The sequence below is a fragment of the Rhea pennata genome, chromosome 2, assembly GCF_028389875.1.
Source record: "Rhea pennata isolate bPtePen1 chromosome 2, bPtePen1.pri, whole genome shotgun sequence".
Lineage (NCBI taxonomy): Eukaryota > Metazoa > Chordata > Aves > Rheiformes > Rheidae > Rhea > Rhea pennata.
In genome coordinates, this window is record NC_084664.1 from 51739032 (window position 1) to 51764531 (window position 25500).

Consider the following 25500-nt stretch of genomic DNA (forward strand, 5'->3'; position numbering starts at 1 on the left):
AACCCATAGTCCAGTGGACCTCAGCTCTTAACCTTTCCACTTTTCTGCATTCCTACACCTAAAATGTAGAGTGGTTATACTGTATACTAAGCAGTATTTGTCTGCTAATACAGAGGAGGATTTCATGAGTTAGTTTTGGCAGGACAGAGACTACATATTATTGTAATGCCCCAGTGAGTCAATGTCTCCCAGCATATGGACAGACCCCTAGGCATTTTTAAAACTTTTAATTTCAGCTTGTATTGCATGCCTTTACTAGGCAACAAATTCATCATATTGGTGAATATGGAACGCAGAGCTGAGGTGAAAAAACACCTGTGTGTTCAAGTATGCAGCAGAGTATCAACAATAGTCTGATTAAAATAATGGTCATGCAGTTATATTTATGAGATATGACAGAAGAGCTTCCCTCTTCTTGACCCCTGTGGTGATTGTCTGTCTGTCCACCTCTGCATAACACCAGTTACCACTCTGCCTCTGCATCATGGTCTAATGCTGTGAGCCCAGATCAAATGTTTGATTACATTCAGCAGTTTAGATTCTCTTGATCCCCTTGGTCCACCGTCAAGCCATAGTTCTTTGCAACATTTGAGACTTACTTTGATAGCCACAACTGACAAAATGAGCTATCTGTTGTTGCTTCCAGTTTTATTTTAGTCCACTCTGCTTAAACTTTCAGTCTTGCAAATACCAGAGTAGTGATGCTAAATTTTTTTATTTCTGTCCTTTCTCCCTCTTCTCCCCCACCATAATTGGTATACAGGAACAGAAGAGTACTTCAAATTTTATTACTGCTATATAAGCCTCCTGTAAACTCAGTTACAGCACTTTTGATGTTGGTAATTTTTCTGACTAAAAATATGCTGACACTGTGTTTGTGCTTAGGAAAAGAGCATATTTGAATGTATAATAATCTGGTGCATTTGGGAAATGTTTGATGCTACATCCCAGCCAAGTTAATCACTCATGGAATTAATTTTTTTATTTTGTTCAGTTGACTGGGGACATTAATCTCGTATCTGTGGAAAAGGCATCTTTAATGCCAAAAAATTGATCAGAGGTACTCTACATTTCTCTTGCATCAGAAAAGATTTTAAGGGAAAGCTGTCAGTTCATGGTAGACTGGCAGAAACAGAGACATTGCTTACTTTATATTTCTTTACATAATGAAGAAATACCGAGGTGATGATTTCCAGTTTGTGGAGTATATTGAACCATATACTTGTATTCATGAATATAAATTGAATAGACGTGACACACATTTTTCATATAAATATAACGCAGCGTTATTCCTTCTGATAATTCTTCCTTGCCTGAAATATGCTTATTCTGAGAACATCAACACAGCGATAATAGTGCAGTGCATAACTGAATGTTAAAAAATATGATGCTAGAGGACAAGAAATGTCTTAAGGAAAAATATATTCATAGATTTATAATGACTGTAGCTGGCTGCATTTTTCAAGGACAGGCAGGATCTTTCTGTTCTTGCTTTCCTTTCTCACTTTTTCTGCAAAGTCCTTCACTTCTAATTATTAGCTTCACCCTGCCAGCCCAGCTTTCTGTCCAGCAAGGCTCTTTCTCAGGCCAGATCATATTGTCGCCAGACAGCACACCACACACAGTTTATTTCCCTTCCATGCTTCTGCTTCATTAGCAGCTTTGCATTCCAGATCATCCAGGCTTTGCCCATTTCTCACTTTGTCCTAAAGGAGCAGTCCCAGCAGAAAGCCCACAGCGTTGTGGCGACTTTGAGTGCGGAGCCAATAGTTGGCTGAAACAGAAGCATGACCCTTCCCTCTGCGCTGTCGGCGGTGTTCCCACTGAGCATAGGGGAGAACCAGATAGTCCCTTAGTTATGGTTTTCCTCTTTTGCCAGTCAGCAAGCAACTAGGACAGAACATGACTCTTAACATACTCTAATCATAACCTTACAAGGAAGAGCCACAGTGGGTGTACATGTGTTTTTCTTGAGTAAATAAAGCACGCTCTGCTTACACCCTGCTAGAGAGCTGCATTATGAGGAAGGTAAGAGAGAGATGCTCTCTGATGTGTAATTTTGAAGCCAAGAGTGTAAACTACCAGATTAGATTTTAAAGGCCAAATACTGGTGTCCTTGAAGTTGGTGGGAGTTTTGCCTCTGAGGAAGCAGCCATAAGTCATTAGCGCCCTCTGCCTATTCAGGGCTTTATGTCATTTGCCACAGTCAAGTGTCCCTCAAAATTGTCTCTAGCGTAGGGTGGAAGAACATGAGGAAAGATTGCTGCTTGCTAATGTTAGCCTGCCAGGGCTGTCAACTTATGACATGTTGATTTCCCTTAGATGTTTATTTCTAGTAATGTTTCTGTAGAAATAGAACGGCTTTTTAACTAATTCAGGGAAAAATGATAGGATCACCTGCTGTGACTTTAGAAGAGTTTTAATGTTGCCCCTCTAAACTACAGTTTATTTGCAAATGACTTTCTTCTTTCAGGTTATCAGCCTGTTTTGCCTAATCAGCAGCAGGGGTTCCAGGGTCTCATGGGAATGCAGCAGCCTCCCCAAAGCCAGAACCTGATGAACAATCAGCAGGGAAATCAGGTGCAAGGCATGATGGTGCAGTATCCAGCCATGTCGTCTTATCAGGTACTTGGAAGCAACAAAGACTGCTTTTCTCTGGGAGTGCTTAATTAAATTAAGTTCTTGTATCACAGAATGATCTTTACAACTTCATCATGACAGTATGTGGCAGGAGACCTCCTTCCTCATAAGTACCCTTCAAGTCAAATGAGTTTGTTGACTTTCTGCTTGGGTATACTTAGTACTCCCAGTTTTCATTCTGATTCGAGAATACATTAGATGAACTATTTATTATAGCCTGTAGTGTGAGTAAAACTTCACAAGGCATAAAGGAATTACACTTCCTCCTGTGAAGAAAAAGATTTAAAAAATAAGAGACAGAATATTGTTCTTTCATTTTTTTTGCTATTACAGTACTGTTGCCTATAATGAAGTTGAGTGCTTTGCCTGATCCAGTTATAAATTACTTTTCTGTGCAAACTCTTGCCAATGCCTTAAAAGAGAAGACCTCACAACTTGTACTAAAAACAAACTGTAGCCAGATGAATTTATGCTTATTGGATTTCAGGAAGAGGGAAAGGGATAACTTGATCTTTACCAAGTCCATAAGTCACCTAGATTTCCTTATCTTCCCAACTTTATACCTGGCTCCAGTGAGATATGACAGGAGCCTACGAGGTGGCCTGTGCATATGTTTCCTAATGGTCCCTCTGGAAAGTTACAAAACTAAATGACTTCTAATTCATTTTAATAGATTGCACTGATTGAGCAGCCTGTCATCTTTTCCCTCGACTTCTCTAAAAACAGTACAGCAACCCAGATGGGAATGAGGGGAATTGCTTGTGGGCAAAATTAGCCCCTTGAGTTTTTAGAATTACTATGCTGAAAATGTATTTTAAAGATTAATGATCAGGTTAAAGGCTTAGACCTTTTAGATGGCCTAGATATACCACGGTTATGTCTTCTGTCTTCACTGATCCTGGAAATTCACATTCAGTTAGATCATGACAGAGCTACTATAGACCCGAGAGCACAGTGATTTCTCCTTAACCCCTTTCTTACCAAAAATATGTGCTCATGGAATGGAAGAGTTCTGGGTAGCAGGAAGTGCCACATCTTGGCAGAACATGTTGTATGTGCTCAAATTCAGATAGTAGGAAAACAGGAATACTCAGGACCTACTTTAATTCATTTCCTAATTTTGGGTTTTTTACATACTTCTTTATTCTTGTCCAGGTGCCAATGACCCAGGGTTCTCAAGGATTGCCACAACAATCATATCAACAACCAATCATGCTACCTAATCAATCAGGTCAAGGAACACTTACAGCCACTGGAATGCCTGTTTACTGTAATGTCATACCTCCTGCCCCACAGAACAACCTACGGTTGCTTGCCCCACACTGCCCCTCCAATAACGTTCCGGTTATTTCTGCCAACTGCAGGACAAACTGTGCAAGCATTAGCAATGCAGGGTGGCAGGTCAAGTACTGACACTGTGGCTTAGTGTGGATATACAAAGGATAGCGGTGCATTATCGAACAAATAACTCATGGCCTTCAAATGAAGAGGAACACAACAGGATAATCAGTTGAGGACATAAGTACTGACTATGCTCAAGTGATTTGCTGCTGGAAAAATCTGTAAAAAAATAAAGTTAATTTTGAAAAAATGTTTGCTGGTTAATGGTGCATATTTTTGTCATGTCTGCTAGGTATGCCTTTATAGCTTAGCTAGTGACATGAATTCATTGAGGTAAGATTTTTTCCTACCACTGAACACCACTGTGTAGATTGTAATATCCCTGATTCGGATTAGTTTTGTACTTTGTGTTGAGTTTGTGAAGCTAAAAGTATTTAAAAATATAATAAAATCACATTGTACCAAAGCTGTAATGGAAATTAGAAAATGAAAACAAACAAACAAAAAAAAGAATTACTGAATGGAAGGAATAATTTATATACACTGTAGAGTTTTTTTATGGATATATACTGTATTGTAGTGTTTAATCACAATAAAGCTATTTGACCTCATGGAGAAAGGTCATGTTTCTACTACTTGTTTGGTCTCCTTTCTGTTTTTGAATGAACTTCCCATTTTGAATGAACTTCCCCTGCATTGTCTTGTTCTAGGTCAAACTAAGGGGAAAGTGAGGCCTTATGGCTTTGTAGGAGTTTGGTGAAAACATATACCAGTGTCTTAGCATGACTGAGACAGCTAAGGCCGTGTTAGAGTAGGTACCTCAAAAGAGTTCAGTGAATGAGCTGCCATACATCATTTTAAACTAAGTTTGTGCTTTTCCAATCTCCAGCCTTCCACAAAGGTCCGGTCCCCATTGCAAATGACTACAGCTTAAAGCCTCTACTAACTAAAACCTATTTAAGAGGCTGTACTACTGTTGAATATAACAAAACCGGTAGCTGTCAAGTGATAGCACATCCACTGGTGGAAGATAAGAGCTGGTGTAGCAACCACAATACCCAGCAATCCTTTTGATCTTTGGAGATACTCTACCTAATTATTGCTACTCTAGCTATAAAGCCCTTTCAGAACACAAAGATGATAGTCCAAAAATTGGGTCCATCGCATTAAAATAGTGGGGAGGCACAATGTGTTTGCATTTTTGCTTCTTAAAACACACAGAAAGTGGTTTGACTGAAAGTTTTAGAACCTCTTTTAAATTTCTGTGGCATTTCTCATTATTGCATCCATACTCACTCAAATTCCCAGTTTGTTGTGATAAAATACTCTTCATTCATAAATGCTGCATAGATTCAGCCTTCTGCTTTAGCGATGACAAAGTCTGAGTAGTAAACGTGTTTACCAGAGAAAAGCATGTATCATTTCATTCACTTAAGCTGCTCTTATGGTTGTTTTTGAACAACTTTAAAACAGGTAGAACTTGAGGACCTCAAAAATACGCCTCTGCATCATACAAAATCTGAGGTGCTTCCTATGCATATAAATCTACATGAGGCATGGTATAATTTTAGGTACACTCAAGAGGACGAGAGCCTACAATGTCCTTGACCTTTGCTAGTCTCAGTACGAAATAGCTTTTTTTTCCCCCTTTTAAGATGAGTTGTAATTTCTTTGCATTCTTCAGCTGTGGAAGCAGGAATTGGAGAGGCTACAACCTGTATTTAAAACTATTTTTTTTCTCTTTTATACAATAAAGTTATTTTTCAGGGTTCAGTCTTTCTTGCATACATTTCTTAAAAGTGTGGAATTTCTACTGATTCCAGTCCTATGGGATCATAAAAAAGCCAGACGCTGAATCTTACGTAATGTAATCACGATCCATTTGCTGAGAGACAGTCAAGAACACGAGCAGGTAAGTAAACACAATTCACTCTTCAATTAGAGGTGAAATGCCTAGGGAGCGCATACTGATTGATTTTTTTTTTTCTCTTTTTTTAAATCAAGATGCGGCATTTGAATTTTGCCCATGACCCTGGTCTCTCATTTTAGACAGCCTGCATTGTATGGTTATTGTTTGTTTTTTAATGTGTTACGTGCTATTGAAATTTCTTTCCTAGCATTACTATAATTATACATAATTGATTTTTGTGTGTGTGTGTGTGTGTGTGCTGAGCGACTGTTGATTGAATGAGCGTCCTTCTCTTCCAAGGCTCCAGGGTCCAGCAGGTGGGGCCCACTGGTGGTAACCTTGAGAAGGACAAGTTGTGTGTGGCGGGGCTGAACTAGCAGGAGGTCTCTGTGGGCACGGGGTATTGAAAGTAAAGGGACCCTCTGGTATTCACTATATTTGAATCCTGTTTCTTCTCTTCACTGAAGCGCTTATTGATCTGCTGTCTTCTCAGCTATGAATGAAATGCTTGATAAAAAGAAATCCCTTGGCACCATAGATCAATGGCAGACCAGGCTCTAGATGCTCTCAGCAGTGGGGAAGGGGATCAAAAAGCAAAACCCAAGAATCCTGCTTCTTGAAAGATATATTTTCCTTATACCCTTATTCCACTCTGTTGGTCATGTAACCTTGGAAACATGATATCCCACAATTGACTGTGGCTGTGAATTCTCGTGATTTACCTGTTTTTCTCCATTCATTCAATGACCAGCTCATATAAAACATAACTGTGGGAGCATGGATCCTCTGACTGACTTCCTTGCCCTTGTGCTAGGAACACCCACCTACAGATTTCATGAACCTCCTTCTGCTGAAATGAGCCTTTCACTTTTTATTCAAAATTGAGCAGTTTTAGGAGTAGGTCCTAGGCAGCCACCCCAAAATGGCCTACATCTAGTGTTTATCTCACTCTCCAAAGAGTTTGAATCTCCTTAGGCACAGGAGGAAACTGAACTTGATCTCCTTCAGCTATGGTGAATGCCCTAATTATTAAGGCAGGATATACATGGGGGAGGTATCTCATGTGTATTGATGATGCACATAGTTGCTTTATTCTAGAAGAATTTATATTTGAAGATAAGTAATTCCATATCAAGCATAAAAATTAATCTCTTCTAATTTTATTTTTTCACCATGTGTTTTTTTTAAGTCTCCCTCCTAATTTTTTTTCTTTCATTAATAGAAATCATCTGAGCAGGATTTCTTAGCAGGTTTCTGCTACTAAAGTAGAGAATTTCCAGTACTGAGGCATTGTCAGAAGGTGAGAAGGAGGTAGAGAAGCTACCTGCAAAATAATTTAACTAAAAGGGGTTGGTGAAGCTCAAACCTTTTTCTCAGTCCTTTAAATGCATTTTGTGTGCATTCTTCATAAGAGGATAACTGCTTGACTCACCTGGCCGAACTTCATTCAGGCAACTCAGCAATTGGTCTCTATGAATCCAAACTCCAGTTAGTAGCAGTGAAATGACTGTCATGCTCGTCTCGCGTGGGGTTGCTCTGTCACTGGAGGTCTGCTTTTCTGTAGTCTTCTCTTTAAATTCAGCAAACTTGGGCAGCTGTACTCTGTGGCAGGCAGCCCTGTTGGGGCACTAGGGGCTGTTTGGGTCGCCTGCCCTTTATCTAGTGAGTACTTGCTCTGTCTGTTGTGTTTTACTTTGTTCTCCTTTGTTAGATTCAGAAGCTGATGGAAAGTCCTCCCAATGCCCAGTACACATTTAAGATGCCACTGTTTTTGTTTATTTATTTATTTATTAGGTATATTGCATTCAGAAACTGAAGAGGCATATTCTGAATTAAGCTCACTACATCAGATGACATTGATTAGCCTTTGGGTGGGTCTAATCCGTTTGGGCTGTAACTTGGACACACTGCGCATCCTAACAAAAGCCAGATGCTCTTTGCTATTGTTCTCCCTTCATACTGCTGGAGAAGTCAATGTTTTTGTTCTAAAACTGTACTCGCTTATGTTTCTACTTAGCTCTGTGTGACCAGCATCCTGTATTGAAGGAAAACTGGATAAATTATCCCAGCAGGAAGTAATGGAGATGCAGGGGGGAGAAGGCCAAAGGAAGCTGGTTTCCTTGGGATCCCTTAATGCCCGGAGGATAGCCTCTGGGAGGGGGTGATGCCCGGCCAGGCCGGGGTGCTTTGACTTGCCATCAAACAGGGCCCCTCTGTTGTCTGGCAACATAGAAGGAGAATAGTTTTCTTTGCCTATGACCCAGAGGCCACACTTTATAAATGCTTCCAGCTCTGAAACTTGGTTAGATCACATCATTGTCTAAAATCACCTTTCTAGAGCAGGACGCCGCCACGCAGTCTTCGATGGCGACCAGGTTAGGGCAAACATTGAGCCTAGCTCTGAGTAGTCCTTCTTCACAGCGATCCTGCAAAGCCTCAAACGCTACTCAAAGCAGCGCAATGGGCAACAGAAATGCCCACAATGTTTTGGAGGGGGAAAAAAATCTTACGCGTATGTCATCAGTGCCACTGTAATATAGACCCTGGTTTGCTTTAAAAATTAATTCCTTTTCCTTCCTTCTCCTGAAAAGTGTGTATAATGAATCCTTTAATCTGTGGGAGTGGACTGGTGGTTAAATAATTAATGCCACACAGTATTTCTGAGGATGATTGGCCCAGCATCCAGTAAATGGCATGAAATATTGCCTTACTACTGTATATTGTGCAGGAGAGTGATTGTGCCTGCAGAGTTTGGCTTTTAGTGGAATACTGCTAAAAATACTGCTTTCCAGCAGATGGTAGTGGAAGATATCAACCCCCCCCCCATACACCTCTTTTTACAGTATCCTCCTACCTATTGTGGAAGGAAATGACTCTTAATTACCTCTTCTGCTACAAGGACAGGGGGACATGGAAAAAGAAAATTGTTAAAGTAGAAGTTTCAAAATAAAAAAAAAATTAAAAAAAAAAAAAAAAGAAAGAAAGAAGAGCTCTTTTTCCCCCCATAGAGTGTGTAGACAACTTGCAGCATTCTTTGCTGCAGGATGTTGGGAATGGCCACAAAAAATGAGTAAAAAAAATGAATGGCCAAGGTCATAGAAGAAAACCATACTGATGGCTGCTAAATACAAACAGCCTGCATCTGTCTCACAGAGATGCTGAGCCAAATCACTGTGGGGGCCAGAGAGCAGCCTGGATAAGCATTGCTCTATGTTTGCTCCCATCTTAAATCCTTCCCTAGGCATAGTTAAAGATGGATATCGGACTGGGATGAACCTCTGATCTGACTTGATGTGGCAGTTTTGCTGTAAAGTAATCTTCATTACCCAAAGATTAATCAACTTTGGTATTATCTGACAGCGAGCACCCTGTAGTAAAACCAGGGAGAACAGGAGGAGGCGAGCCTAACCTTGGGTTAATTTCATGCCATTGGTGTAATGTCAAATGCCCCTGATATTGCCTAAGTAACTGCTGCCCTGACATAGCTTATTTTTCTGCTACGCAGGGTAGGAGGTAATACCACGATGGTGTTACAATAACCCTTCCAGACGGAAGTCCTTGTTCGCTCATGATGCTTTTTCATCTTCTTTCATCTCTTCTTTGTAGCATGTAACTGATCATTGTAAAGGTTAATTACACACAACAATGGTTTTCCTGGTGGTAAGAGTTGTTTCCTTTAGTTGATAATAATTGAAATATTTTCCAGATGACTTTTCAATACATAAGCTATTTTTCCATGTCAAAAGTCCTGGCTTTTCTGAATGTCAGGTGTGGTTGTATATGCCACTAATAGTACTATTATAGTATTTTGTAATTTACAGAGGTTAATCAATGTAGGAATTACATGAATAAACTACAAGAGAGCACCCAAGATGAGCTTATAAACTGAAGAGTAATAGGTGTTTGGAGTAAACCTAAGGATGGCTTGTTGGAAAGCAGTATTGAATTCCTTTTTCCGTGGTTTTCATTTGGAGATATCAGCTGCAAACCTACATGCACTAATGAAGCGCCGTGTCTCAGTTTATCCTTGCGTTTCCAAGAAATAGCTCTACTGGGCTGCAGGTTTTGGAAAACAAGTTAAAATACTTCGCTTTTTGTGCTGTAGGTGCAGTATTACAGAAGACAGACATAAAACGAACATGTAAGCTGAGGACAATGTTATAGCAAAGATAAATGCTCCATAGTCCATAGATCATCTCCACTGAACTCAACTAAATAAATCCCCAGAGGAAGGCTTTAAAAATGCCCCTCGAACAGTGATATCTAGCTTGAGATGAAATACAGACTTCACTATTGCTAAAGCTCTATACATATATATATATATATGTATGTATATACACACACACATACATAAACACACACACACATACATGTGTGTGTGTGTATGTGTGTGTTTATGTATGTATACATATACATACATACATACATATATATATATATGTGTGTGTGTATTTAAAACCTTAGGTCATATGGCTGTGAATCAAGGCACTTGCCATAGCCAGGCTTAGCTTGCAAATTTACAGCAGATCATCCCTACCATCATGAAAAAAACTATTTTTATTTGCATGGAAAAGAGATACAGATGAGAAAATCTTTGGTTATTTTGCTGCAGATAGTGGCCCTAGGCACTGATAACAAGACCAAGTGAATTGATAGTAGATGAGACTGGAAATTTTGTAGTTAGCTCCTAAATTCTGGGATCAAGCCAAGTGGAGCTTGTGGGGGAAAAGGCTCTGTGCATGTGGGTGTGTGTGTGGGTGTGTGTCAGTGTGTAAAAACTTTAATGGAAAAGTTTTTTTTTTGTTGTTGTTGTTTCTAAAAATTTTCCATTTAAAACAAAGCTTTTTTTTACAAATTTTATTTTGCTTCCAAGCTTAGCCTTGCTGAGTCACGGAAGGTGAGATTTTCATGGGACCTAGTGCAGGGAGATGTGCTGTCGCAGTAGAATTCTTTAATATATAAAATTTTATGTAGTTGTTTGGACACCAAATTATCTTAGCTGAGAACCAGGGAGGAAATAAAATTGACACTGAGACTAAAACTTAAATTGTAAATCTTGAAGAATTCTGCCTTTGAGGTTAAAAATTTCTCAAATTGTTAGAGAAGACTTCTGCAGGAAAAAAAGAGAAATTGCTTTCAGCACCTTAGACTGTGAAATCCACTGTAAAGGCCAGGAGATTTTATCTTAAAGTAAGCTACTGAATATTTATAAGAAGTTTCTTTTTAAAAATGCAGCTTAGAGCAGTTCCTATCCACACTCTTTTATTAATTATATTAACAAAAAGTGAAGTGGAGCCCAAGCAATGTCCAGAATCTGGAGTTCAACTTCTACCTGCCACAAATTTGTGAAGTTCAGGTCTTGATGGCACTTGTGGTGAGGTTTCTGTTATATGTGCAGCAGGCAGGAATGCATTTGCTCCTGTGCATATTGATGGGCACTTTTCCATTTTGTTTCTTCTGTACAGATGAAACACTGAGAAATACAGCATGCTGAAATTCAGAGAAGTGCTTCAGGCAGCCACAGTCCTGCCTCCTACTGGGTGCAGAAGCCTGTTGAGCAACATGTTCCCTTGACTATGGACTATGCACAGCTTGATGCTTCTTCTATTGGCATGGATATTGGGAAAAAAAACACTTCATGAGGCGCTCTCCTTATTCCACTGGGCTAAAATTATCAGGCAATGTTTCAGAAACTACAAGATGTTCCAAACTGTATGGAAGACACTTGGGTAAATCTGGTTGCTGTTCTTGAAATGTGCATGAGGACCCTTCTGCTGCCCTGGGGATGGAGGTGGAGGGCTGGGAGGGAATGATCTGTCATAAGTATTTCTTGAACGGGTTTTATCTCCTCAGTCTATTGAGACTGGAAGATCATATGTAGTTGGCATGTGGTGCTGATATACAAATACAGATGTTGCAAACATCAGAGCTCTCACACAACAATGAAATTCTCTCTGGGCATGAGGTGCTGACACAGCACAAGATTAATTTTGGTCTGAGAGTTGTCCTAATATTTAGTCATATACTTCTATGCTCCCCTGGAGCGGGCTGTGTGTTGTAGACAACTGCTTTGCTCTGCAACAGATGTACATGATGCAGAACAAGAGGCATTGCCTCTCTCTCTACTTAAAAAATATTTGTGGTTTGGATCAATTTTTTGAAGTGGGAAGGCTGATCGTCTGAACAGATGCACGTATCTGTTTAGCAAAAAATGTCTGCTAGTGAGAGTAAATAACACTGTCCAAGTACAAATGCATAAAAAGAAACTGCAATTTTTTCAAATCTTTCATCCAATACAGGACAGTCATGATATAACTATAATTTATAGCCATTCTTGTCATCAGGAAAGGATGGATTTTTTAAAAACAGGCAATTGGGTTCTGCATTCAAAAGCAGCAGCAATGAGAGCAAACTGCAGTGGCAAGTGCTGCCCAGTGGGTGCTGAGAAACAGGCATAAGCGGCTAGAGAAGACCCTTGGCTTCATTTTCCTTCCTGTTACCTTCCTCTTCGTGCTGCCCAGAGATGGGTGCAGCAACATCTCCAAAGCCGCTCGCCGAAGCAAAGCGACAGCGCACGTGCCTACCCCTTCCCGCGGGGGAACACCGCAGCCAGGCTGAGACCGGCACGCGACGTGGCACCGGCGCAGCCCGTACACCGCGTAAAGCCCCCACTACCTGCTTTCCGTGCCTATTACGGGCCAGCGTTACGGCACTCGCCGTACTGCACCAGCGTGAGAAAGGCCAGCTGGGACTGTACTCAAGGTGCCAGGGAGTGCATTTCTAACATCACTAGTATGTGTAAGATAGCGCTAGAAAAGGCTGCACGACTCTCTGGTACCCTCGAGATCTAGAAGATGAAACGGATGCTAATAACCACACTCTGGGAATGGTTCAGTGGGAGAGGACTGATCTTTTTGAGCTCACACAGAAACACAAGCAGAAAAAGCACCATTAGGGCTATTCTCAGCCCGTGTTATCAACAAAGAATATTTTACTTTGCTGCGGCTGCTTTCATTAGAAGGAGAGCTATTATCATCACTTTTTCCATGACAAAGACATATCCTGTACAAAGATTTGCAAGGATGCAATATTCTGGGGTGGCATGAATCATTCTTGGCAGGTCCCCGATCCTCTCTCTGTTGACAACAGGGGAGCCAAGAAAACCAGCTAAGGCCGATGTCTGACTTCTGTATCTGGCATAAATGACGCTCAGGGTACAGGATTCATTTTAGGTAGACCAGGGACAACTACTGGACTGCTGTACCCCATCCTGACTGTCGGACACCCATCCCTATATTTTACCAAGCTGCGTTACAAGGCTGAGCATGGCCTTTTTAAAAGGGGTCAGTGCTGTGTGTCTCATGGACAGTGGCCGGAGAGTAGTCCCAAGGTCTGGGTTGCTTTCTCACAGAATGAATTACTGCTTCAGCATTAGTAAAGTGCTTGAGGTTGGAAATGCTTGGAAAGGCCAAGGGAAAGAACAGGAATGCAGGTTTTTTGCCACTGACAGATGATAGACCAAGACCTTCTAATGCAATTCACCATGTCTGTGAATCCTGGAAAAGGGGTCACAACTGTTTGGCTTTTCAGCCTGTTTGTCCACTATATTTCTTCTCAACAGTCATTTATCATTGTCTGGCTTCTCAGCTCATCCGGTTCATAGTGAAACTGCAGCTGGTAGTTTGTAGGAGACTCCAGATCCCAAGCCAGCCTCCATGGTAGTAAGGACCCTGGCGGCAGAGGCAGATGCTGTCTGTGGTTTTCTGAGAGCAGAAAATGTCAGCAGGTGCACATTCCTGTCAGTCAGCTCTGGTTTACAGCCACACATAGTTTGCAAACAGTGCCAAGTGCTGCTGGCCCCAATGGGCAGTGATGTGACCACTTGTGTGGACCCAACTGTGTCACTGTGGTGTTTGCCAAGCTTTGGGTCCCCGACAATGCAGGCGTCCTGCTTGGCAAATCTGCTGCAGCACCCCATCCTGCATTTGTGTCTTGCTTGCCAACGTTGGCCAAACATCACATTAGGGGCCAGCCGTGCTTGCAGGGCTGAAAGCTGGAGCTGCACCTTCGGCCGGTGGCAGCACGCCATCCCGGAGAAGAGCTGGTAATAACTTGGCAAAGCCCAGCTGAAGTAACCTGATATGACCAGTGCAAATATCACACGTCAGGCTGGAAATGTGATCTCTGAAGACATGTGACCTCCTGGAAACCAGTGAAGCAGCCTGAGTGCTCAGGCCAACTGGTGGCTAGACCTAGGAGGCACCTGCACAGTCACAGTGCCGGCCTTGCTTTGCTTTTAAATATAAGCAAGTTCCTCTGCGGAGAGGGTGCTTACTTTAGCGCCCCTCAGAAATGTTAACAGGCAAGCCAGGGGCACCACAAGAGCACCGCGGCACGTTTAATGCATTACACGCTGCTGTATAAGGTAGCAGCAGTTTTGGGATTCTTTTTGTTTCTGTTATGGTCCTACTAAAAGAGGTAGGACACAGTATGGGAGCTCTCTGAGTGCGTATATGTGTATATATGTATATATCAGTGTACTAAGTCCTTCTGAAAACCTCTGCCTAGCTAATTATAATCACGATGTATTTGCATCCAAATTTTTTCATATTCCAGTTTTGGGAAATGTCTGCTATCAGTGCACATAAGATGGAGGCAAACATCAGAAACATCAGGGACCAATGTAAATAATTAGCTAATTTAATATTCCACAAGAATGTTTATTATTGAAAACTGCTCTTCTCTCTCTTAAATGTTTTCTTAACAGTGAGTTTTTCTTAAGAAGCCATCGCCTATCAAACATCAGCCAATTTAGAAGAGAGGGAAAGAGTTATTTTTCAAGCACAGCCACCATCCCTGAAATTTCCCCCCCAAATTTGTAGGCTTTAAAATACAATTTCCTAAGCTTAAAATGTATTTTTTTTCCTAAAAACAATCTTCCTAGCTACAAAATGCTCTTGGAAATGGAATGTGGTATTAGAAGCAGAAAAACAGCCAATAAACTGAAAAATATATTTTCCCCTTAGCATAATTATCTTACATGCTGTTGGCACTGAGGCTAGCTAGTATGCTTTTGGTTAAAATACACTAGAGAGTAATGCATCAAATGTGATTTTATTTCGTACATCCCTTTGAAACAGTTGTCTTGTTCAGTGTGTGCAATAGAGGTGTCCATTACAAAACAGGGGTGGGCAGGCACACTGTGGTTGGATTTAAAAAGGCCTTACACTTCCCCATTTTACACAGCATCGTATGAGCGTGACCTAAAGCTGTGAACTTTCACTAAGGTGTCACCAGCCTACACACCTGTGAGCAACCATGTGCACAGATTCAACCTCTTTGTATGTGCTGGTATCCAGAACTAGCAGTAGTGGCACTGACATTTAGGAAAATGGGGATAGTTTGAGCCTTGTGACTGAAAATCTACTTTTTTTCTGCCATTTCCTTTCCTTTGATACTGAAAGTCTTAAAATTCCTTCTCTCTTTCAGGACAAACCACTGATCATACAGGACAACTGTTCAGTAGCACCAAACTTGTTAATAATATTCTCCAGATGTTTCACAGCATTCTTCATGTGTGAGGAGGTCAACATCATTGTCTCTTAGCAGATGGAAACACTTAGGTGAAGGAATTTGACTAAGACCATGCAGCAAACTAGTGGCAGAACCTAGGAAATGGGAAAAAAGGGAAAAAAAAGCAAAGGGGAGGGAGAGAGAGAAAAAAAAACACACAAAGTCACGAAGTTTCTCTAGATAGTGGGAGATGAAACTAGGAGACGTCAGTGCAGGAATGCTGTAATGCTCAAGACGTACAAATTTCCATTTCCCTGTACATATAAGGGTGCAGGATGAATCCCATAGGGAGATTTATGCCTTGTTCATTAAGGACAGCTTAACTTCAAAGGCAAGGAGCTAAACTTGTGTGGTTCCAGCTCAGTCTTCTCTTACTGTACTTTCTTGTCCAATCCATTTTTTTTTTCTAAGAGGTAGCTAAGAGGGTTGTTGAAACACTGGCAATGGAAGGAATCAAACAACCTGACTTTTCAAGGTCTCACTTTTCTTTTTTTCCTAACATACTTTTCTTTTGGTTATCACTGAATAAGGTTGTCCAAAGTTGGGAAAGTAGGAAGGCCTGAGAGAGCTGAGAAAGCTCAAAAAGATGGACAGCTGTGATTTTTTTTTTTTTTTTTAACTACCACAGCTCTGTTGAAACAAATCAAATGCAGCTTTAAAACTTCCCTGCTTGAACTTCTTCTCTTTCCCTTTCCTTCTCCCTGGGGTTTCTTTTTTAGAGCACTTGAACTGATTTGTTGAGACAGATCAAAGTATAAAGCATTTCTCAGCTGGTTTTATTTCTCTCACTGGCTTCTAGTAGCAAGAGACAGGCAGCTCATTACAGCTGGGAGAGTGCTCCTGTGAAAGCAACTTCATTACAGCAGATAAGAAAAATAAGATTCTTCTGGAGCCATGGTCCATTCTGACCAACACAGAAGTAAATTATTTCACAATGAATAAAGAATACTGCACTGCTTCTCATTAGGGCATTGTCTGAGTAGTAGCATGATGTTAAATACATTTGAATGATGTTTCTGACGCTGTGAAGTCTTCAAGGTATATCTTAAGTCTGTCCAATGTCAAAAACTTCCCAGGTGCTTGAGCCTTCCTCTTCAACAGTGCTTCAGGGGTGTAGGGGTGTGGGGGGAGTCGTGCTCCTAAGCATCTTTTGACCCTCTCAAGGCACTGCCTGTGCTTTGCAAGTCATCAGAAAAATACTTGGTCCTGGTATGTTTGTGGTTTACTAGTCAAGACTGCTATCTGAACTCAGTTGTGGCTTCTTACTTTCAGAAAAAAGCATGCGTCACAGTTGCACCCATGCCAGCCCTGAGGCGTGCCAAAAGGCACCAGAGGACTACAGCCCTGTACAACCTGTGCACTTCCTTCTTCTATGACCAACATTTTAAGCTTTTTTTTTTTTTTTTTTTTTTTTCGTTTTTTCCCCAGCCACCTAGAGGTCTATTGGGGAACATTTCTGACTGACTCTTAAAGTTATAGATTAGTATAAAATGAGAAATGAACAACGAGGCAGAGTCCAGGCATGTTGGTAGTAAGCTCTTGTGAGAAAGCAGGTCAGAGCAGGTGGGTGAGGAGGTGGCATCTCACTGCTGACCAAGCATGGGGAGCAGCTGTTTCACAAGCTGCTTTCAAACAAGCGGTAGGTCAAGCTTTCTGCCTTCACCCCCTGTCCTTGTCTTTCCTCCTGCATGCTGCCAATATAAGCCTTCAGTAGGCCCAAAACAGAAAATGTTGGTTTAACCAGGATCAAAGCCCTAGTTTGCTCACAGCCATGCAAACAGCTATGAGGAAAACAGAGGGAATGACAGCTCCGTTCAGCAGCAGGCCCAGTGTGTGAAATTATCCCCTGAAAGAGCAAGGCCCTGAAAGGGTTTCAATCCCAGGAAAGTGGATGAGCAAGAGGATGAGAAGGGGAATGACCTGAGCAAGACCACAGTTCAGTGGCAGAGGTAGGAACAGATTTCAGGTTTCCTGATTTTGAAGAAATCATGCCAAATTCTGAAATACATTTGACATACATTCCGAAGTACATGTGTGCAAAGCCCACATGGCTTTGCAAGTAAATTGAGATGCAGCACGTAGGAAGCAGAATGGAATTGCCTTTAATTGGAAAGGGTTTCTCCTCCTGCGGGCATGAGCTTATGTTTTTGCTTAAATGCAGTGTGATACAGGCTGCGGGCTCGCTTCCCCTCTATCTGATTCCTGCTTCCTTCCTTCCTTCACTTGAGACAATAGAAAGCCAGAAAAAGATATGTCTATGTTGGCAAAAGTAACTGTATTACAAGTCAGCTGGGGATAAATTTTTGAATGACTGGTCTCAGCATTTTGGCCAGGTATGGTTAGACAACAGCAGATATCTCGGGTGATTAGGCAAGAGGTAAGTATTAAGGCTGCCAGGGAAATTAATCTGGCTTTAGGGAATGGTGCAACTCCTTCTGAAGACAGCATAGCTGGCTCATTTACCTAATTGCTAAGATTTTGCTTAGGCTTTGCTCGAAGCCCCTTCATGGACAAAATCAAGATGCAAGGCTGGAACATCACATCCAAAACTCACCAAAGGGAAAAGGTGAGTGTGGACAGGAGAAGGTAAAAGACAGAGAGATATTTCCAAAGCTGCTGTTCCTTGTACTGCTGCATGAGAAAAGAGCTGGTAAAGCTAAGTTTGTCTCGCAGTGACCTCTTGTCTGTATACCCCGGTGCTCATCTCAGCAGCAGCAGCAGCCTGGTTTCCTGGGGCTGTAGTGGCACTCAGCACTCAGAGGATTCAGAACAAGCCATGGTCCTGCCTCCTGCTTTACCTGCCCCTTTCTATACACTGGTAAAAGGAGAGATTTGTATTTCTGTAACAAAAAAAAAAAAAAAAAGAAAAAAGAAAGAAAGAAAAAAAAAAGAAAAAAAACAAGAAAAGAAAAAAGCTTTGAAGTCATGGCACCGAATGAGGCACACAAAGGCAGGCCCATGTGTCCTGGGAGAGGACGTGATACAGCCGTGCAGCCCATAGCTGCCTAGAGAGTAGGGCTGAAGCTGCCCCTGAAGAAGTCATGATGGGGTCTCTTTTCCAAAATACAGCCACTCTCGACTGCCCCATGCTGTTTACCAGACAATCACATAGACAAGAGTAGTCATAAGAAAAGGGGCACTGGAAGACGTTTTAATTAGTGTGCCATATAATCAAGCATTTTCTGACTAGGTTCTTGCAAGACATAGCAAAACAAGAGGCTCTGCATTGTGATGCTAGCCTCAGCTGTGCTGGACTCCCAGCTCCTTTTGAAAGGAAGGACAGACAAAGCTGTAACATGAATGTACACTCCCAAAGAAGGGCTAAAAAGCATCAGGTTTCCTTCCCACCCCTGTATCAGCTGGTCTACTGACAAGGCCAGGTTTGAAAGGTTTGAAGAACATAAAGCACATGAAATCTCCTGGGGAGGCTGTATTTGAAAATGGTGTCCTCAGTTTGCAGTAGCTTAACAGCTTCAGAGTAGCCTCACTGGGATTTCCTGTGTGCTAACATCCCTCTTTGATAGCTCATTCATCTCACCTTTCTAGGACATTCCCACATAGACACACACAAAATAGGTCTGTGCAGGGTATATGACCAAAGTTGATGCCCTCATGGGGCAATTTCAGGCAGGTGGAACAGCTGAGCAGAAGCAAAATCCTCATGCAAGGCCAGTGACATTTTGTGTAAACAAACCTGAGGAAGAAAACACAGAAACAGCCTGAAAGGGACTCTCTGTATCGTTGAACACTGTCCAAGGCACCGTATCACCTGCTCACTTTCATCTGTGCACTGCTATAAAACCGTATAGACACTTTGTCCCCATGCCCTTTCAGTGCTTTGGGACCTCCAGATCTCTGATTGTCCAGTAGATCTTCTCTGAGGTGATGGAAGCACAGAGAGATTTGAGTGGGTTTTAAATGTGGTTGGTGGGGCTTCTACAGAAACAGGGGTTGATTCAGATCTTGTTTCCTGAGAATGTTTCATGGCTGATGTTGAGCTGCCTTGGGAACATAGTTTTAACTAGCTGAACTGGGGAGTTTGAAGTGAGCAGGGCTATGACAGGGGTTTATATATATGTTACACATTTTTGTTTATCTACAACCACTTTCCTAAACTGAAGATCAACTCCTGAATTTCCTGAATGTTTCATGTTTCCATGAATATGTCTACTAGGGGCTGAGAATGGGAAAAAAAGACTTAAATAACAGGAAATGAATTAGTGTCCCTACATACTGCCATTCCAGTCTTGCAGAGAGGCTCTAAAACCAAAAAGAACTTGACAAGCATCCTATTCCACTCTCACATTTTTGTTGATGAAAATAAAACTGATTAGATATGTCTTACAGCTGATATCTAAGAAGCACAGACCAAGTCTCCGTTTCACTGACATCCTTGAGGGCTTTGCTATTATTTCAAAGGGACTACAGCTGATCCTCTCTGATTAAGTTTTGGCTTCATTAAGGAGCAGCTGTAGACTACTTACAGCCATTGGTGGTAGTGAGGGGACAGCTGTGTAAGTGATCTTCATAATAGGTTATGCTTAGTTTGTCTATGGGAGGAGAAGGATGGGCTGAGGAGGGTGTTAGGAGCAGTTTTTGGTGAGTTTTAATCCCACTTGTTACTGTCTGTTGTAATTTTGGTATGTGATCAGTTGTGATTCTTTTGGATCAGTTTGCACACTGGTAAGCTTTTCCTCCTGTATCAAGCAAGGGTAGTGTGTCAACAAAGTGACTAATACTTGTGAAATGCTTTGAAGAGGCATAAATGCTGGTGAGGCCAAGCTGTGCTCTCCAAAATTCCTGCATGCCCTATAGCTGCTCTCTGCATCCCCCTGAAATTGGGACTTTGTCTTCATCTTACAGTTCCCTAGCTCTCCTTTTACAACTGCTGTGTGCCCTCAATACAGAGTACAAAATCATGCTGCAGCCCTACTAGCGTGTGGCTTGACTCCAAGGTTCAGTCCATTAAATGTTATGTCTCTGCATGAAGCAGTTGCTCCTGCTCATTCTGTTGTGTGGTGTAAACCAGCTGTGGAGGCAAGCCAATGTCTGTGTAAGTGGTAAACATGCCAGAGTTGTGATGGATTGATAGCTGGGCTTGGCCATCTAGATATATCTGTGCAGGTATTTCTGTATGAGGGATATAAAATGGGATCTGCCACTGTGTCTGTAACATGTGCTTAAAGTGAGCCTGTAGCTGTTTCTAGAAATGTTCTAGCAATGGTGGTCAGTAAAAAAGTGTTATCTCTGTTGTAAATACTCTCTATTACTTATTGACAGTGCCCTGCAGTTCCTTTCTGCTTGCTGGCTTCCCCAGGGAACTCTATGTATAGCCTACTTGTTTTTCCAGAAATGACAAAGTAGGCATGGGATTTCTGAGAAGAAGCTGTGAAATGTGGGAAGGTGTTGGTGTGATGCTGTTATTTTGTGGCCTGGGGGGCTGGCTAGGGCTGGTGAGCTTTTGCCCCCTGGAAGCGCTGGGGTAGTAGCTACAGGTTGCGTTGGCATTTCATGTGCTTTACGGGTGCTGTGGTGGCAGTGTGTGAGCAGTAGACCCTGCGTGAGGGAAGGTCTGAGAGAAGACTCCTCATCAGTCCCAGTTTCTGCTGTTGTTGGTAAAGGCCTTTCAGTATGTGTGTTTGTTGGTATACTAAGTGTGATCCTGTTAGTTACCCTGTTAGTCCATGTGCCCCTGTTGTGTCCTGAGAGTTTCGGTTTTCTGATAGGTAAAAACTTCCATACTGCAGCAGTGGGAAACAAATTTCAGAGATGGCAACTTTCCTAGAAATGGCAGAAATAGTGTTGCTTGAGGAAATGGGTTGTACGTTAGCCTGCATAAGCAATTAAGAGTTAAGACTACAAATCCATGTTCTCTTGTCTCTTGCACAGTCTGTGGCATGCGCTGGCATGTTCCTGCTGTGATGTTTATGGGTCATGCAGGTCTCATGTGGCCCAGCTTATAGGCAACTTGAATCATCAAGAACTATAAATGGGAGGTACTTTGGCAAGGTTTCAGTTAATATTCTCCTTCTTTCTAATGGTACTGCTAGTAATTGCTAGTAATTTGCTGGAAATTTCAGTAGCTCCAGTGGGATGTTGATAGTTTATATTATGGTTTCCTCTCTTGGAACAACTTCTGGAGTCTCTTTCCTTGTGTATTTCAGTTTTAGCCCAAGAGGCTTTTTCTAAATCCTGTAATGTAAAACCAAGCTGTAGGTTTCTTTGCTGTGTGTTGCTGCAGAATCTATAGACTAACTCATGGAAGAAAAAAAAAAATCATTTGGGAGCATTAAGACAAAAATTCTCTCTTGAGAGGCCCCCTGATCCTCAGATCCCTAGAAGCTGGAAGGATATCCTGGGGAAGGAACAGGTCATATTTTCCCAATCTTTTATATAAGTCTCTGTTAAGCACTGGGCACAGCTATTGGGCTTCCTTATGTTGGGTGCAGTCAGATGGAATAATATACTGGATTGACCTTTGCTCTGATTCAATATAGACAGTCTTCTCCTTGGGCCTCTGCAGGTAACGAGTTATTGTTGAGCTGGTGTTAATATCTTGATCTAGATGAGAGGACATGACATGAGTATAGATAATATATATAATATAGATAACACCACCGTGTTAATACATAATTTCAAAGCTTCATTAATGTTGCCTTCTGTACCTTTAGGGGAACATGTCAAAAACGAGCAAAACACTATTTCTAACTAGCATTTTTCAAAAACTGTTATTTACCAATACATGAATCAGAAAAGATTCTCCCAGTATTACAGAACATATATCTTCTTTAGATAAAACAGCCATATGGATGGTTAATAGCTTCACATATCCAGACTGATTATGGTGGCAGCTGATAAAACAGGATTTGACCTATTTCAGACCTCATTGTATTGAGTTGAGAGCAGAAGTAAATTAGTTTAAATCATATTGCTTTTTTCAGCTTTACTTCCAGCCCTTGTGTTCTAACCAAATCAATAAAATGGAGATTGTCTAAAAAAGATCCTGTTAAAACAATGACCTTGCACTTTAGCACTGTTTGGGTGGGTTTAATAATTCAAACAGTTCTTTGAGGTGTTTCACCTGCTTTGCAGAAAACTGGCAGATGCAGTTACCATGGGGTTCAAAGAACTTTCTCAGTCACCTTTGTACAAATTCATACTGATAAAAGTTACGCAGAGAAACTTTGAGGTTTTACAAACTTAAAGCACTTGCCAAGTGGTTTATGTGAGGATCTATTATCTAAGCTAATACTGAATCTCTGCAGTCAGAGGGTCTGCAGTACAGCCAGCCAAAGATTTCCCAAATGACTTTTTCTTCTCAGTTGAAAGTACCAGTTCATCACAGGTTGAACTGAATTAGTTTCAAAAAACTGTGGAAGACAAAACAAAAGACAACAAAAAAAGCAAACCTCAAAACTGAACAGAGCCCTCTGAAAATGAACTTCAAAGTATGTTCTTTTCTCCCATTTTCAGATGCCTTTGGTCTAGAATTTTTAAGTTGTGGTAAAGGTAGTTGAAATCACACTATGCCATTTTGATCCAAATAGTTTAGTCTGGAGCTTATGGGGGAGGTGTATTTTCTTATTTCTTTGAGTTTTTGGATTTGGGGTTGGACTTTTTTTTTTTTTTTTTTTTAATTCAGATGGGAGGGGTTTTGTGGAGCAGAGACACTTTGGAGATGCTGGAGCTCCTTATGAAAAGTAATATATTTCTGCCCTGCTAGAAGAGGAATGGCAATCTAGGATGTGCGAAAGAAGACTTCAACAGAAGGAAGGACCAAGGGCCTTCAGCTGGCCCTTCCCTGAGTATTTTCCTTGTGAGGGGAAGTAGTAAAGACACAGCAGAGGCAGACATAGCCCCAGGAAGAAGGGAGAGATGGGAGAAGAGGGAGTGTTAGGTAGCTGTGGGGGGTGTAATTGCATCCTAGCCCCCTTTATTACCCAATTATAATTGCACCTGGGTGAGGCAAATCAAGGACAAACTTCTGTGCTTGTGGTGGCTTTTAAAATGAGTCTCACCTTGGGTGTTTTTCATCAGAAGCTTAGCTGGAGTCCTGTTTGCACCTGTGTGTGCGCCAGGCAGCAATTTGGGCCCCTTGTCATACATCTGTCCTATTGAGAACTGTCATTTTCTTTAAATCATCTGTGTTATGACTTTAGGTATTCTGTATGGTAGTGATAACACAGAAAATGATGATCTATTTCTCACTCAACTATCTATCTTATAGAAAATGTGTGCCAGTAATTGGGCATGAAGTATTTTAAATTGGGCCATCAAGCAGACTGCATCTGTTGTTCTTCTTATTGTAATTCATTACACATCACAACTGCTGATGTTGTGTTTTCATTAATTTTTCTATTAACTTCTTCCCATCAGTGTGATTAAAGATTCATTAATCCGAAGCAAAGAGTAAAACAACCTGCCACCCCCTAAACCAGAGATCAAATTAAAACTATCCTGTATACAATATTAGGCAAAAACTAGTTTGGTCTTTTTTTAAAAAAAAAAACAAAAAAACTCTGAAAGTAGATATGTTAGCAAAGGATTAGCTGTTTGAGTGGTCAAAAGTGGAATGAAGCATAATCAGGGCTAACTCTACACCTCTGCCTCATCTCAGTTCTCCCATCTGTGATTCACAATTGATGGGAGTTTAACTTAGATAATTGGTACAAGATAACTGGTACTATGTATTCAATTTGGCTATGTAATTGTCAGCCATTGTCAGTCTCCAACATGGCCAGTTTTGCGCATGCTGTGTATTCAATGTAGCTGAAGGACTCCTCGCCATCCTGATAGGGACTTTTAAGAAATATTTGGAAGTGCTTCTGAGTCCTGTCTCTTCATATATCTTTGTCTCCTCCCTTATAAAGAGTGCCTTTAAAAGTTTTAAGGGTGCTTTTCCTACCAGTTTATACAGAACAAGACAGCAAATAAAATAGAAGTTAGGACCTCTATGCACTTTGTGTCCATATGGACAAAGTAAATGTAAGTTTGGAGGTGCATTAGTGACTACAGTGTTATCAGTGTTGCTTTGTTATACAAAGAGCACAGACAGGACTGTTTCCTTAGATATAAGCAAGACTTTTGGTAAGATGCTAGTGACTATTTCATGTTAAACTTTTCATGATGCAAGGCAATATAGCAGGAACGGGCATGGCAATGTTATCTTAAAAAAAAATAGTTGGAGAATTCTGATCTTCCCATTCAAATTCAGGTTCAGCTTGTGTTTAAACTTGCCCTTTCCAAAAGCTGCTTCATTTTCTGTGAAATTAATTTCTATTTAACATTTTGAGGGATCATTGAAGGATTCAGATGTGCTCCCTGTGCTTTGACCGCGGGCCTTCTCCTGGCTTCTGTGTTTACTGTGCTCCCTCAGCCCTTCTAAAGCCCTTTCCTCTGCTCAGGTAAATTCTCATTCTCTGTAGTAGCAATGCTTCAAAAAGCAAGGAAGTACTGGCAAAAGCTTCCCCAGCACAAGCTAATTTCCTTCACTGTTCATGTAACTGGTATGTTGGTCTTGATTTAGCAAAGCACTCGGGCTCACCCAGGGAAACCAATGTTACTTCAGCTGGTCTTTCCTCTTGCTTAATGGAGATGGATTAAACTATGTGCTCTGGAGACTAGGTCAGTCTGGCTTGCCAGTCTTTCTTCCCAGTTGGGGAGAACTAATGAAAAACTGGTGTGCTTGGAGGAATTCAGGAAGGGATGCTAAAGACCACTGGGCTAAAAGCTGCTAGCAATGTTCTGCTTATTTTACATGCTTTGCTGAAATACGAGTATGTTAATGGTAGGGGGGGAAGGGATTATGAGCAGTTATGAGTAATGATAGATGATCATAGATTTTAGAGTAAACATGACTAATTTCACTCTATATTGAGCATGGGCTGTGCATGTGGGTCTTCTGTCTGAGACCCACAAGAGCAGTATTTTTTTTTTCTCTATTCCCTTCTGGGGCAGTATCCTCAAATGAGGCCATATACATGATGCTAGCAACTTGAAGTCACAATAGGAGGTGAAATCTGTTGTTGGGGCCACAG

General features: G+C 41.3%; 1 protein-coding gene across 1 annotated transcript in view; it reads left to right on the forward strand.

The window, feature by feature from the left end:
• ARPP21 (cAMP regulated phosphoprotein 21) overlaps positions 1 to 4584 on the forward strand; it is a 144551-nt gene extending 139967 nt beyond the window's left edge. Inside the window, exons 20-21 of the mRNA XM_062569494.1 lie at positions 2474 to 2625; positions 3796 to 4584. Of these exons, the coding sequence (XP_062425478.1) occupies positions 2474 to 2625; positions 3796 to 4053 (410 nt within the window). The 3' untranslated portion in view covers positions 4054 to 4584. The remainder of the gene's footprint in view (positions 1 to 2473; positions 2626 to 3795) is intronic.
• Positions 4585 to 25500: the final 20916 nt, after the last annotated feature.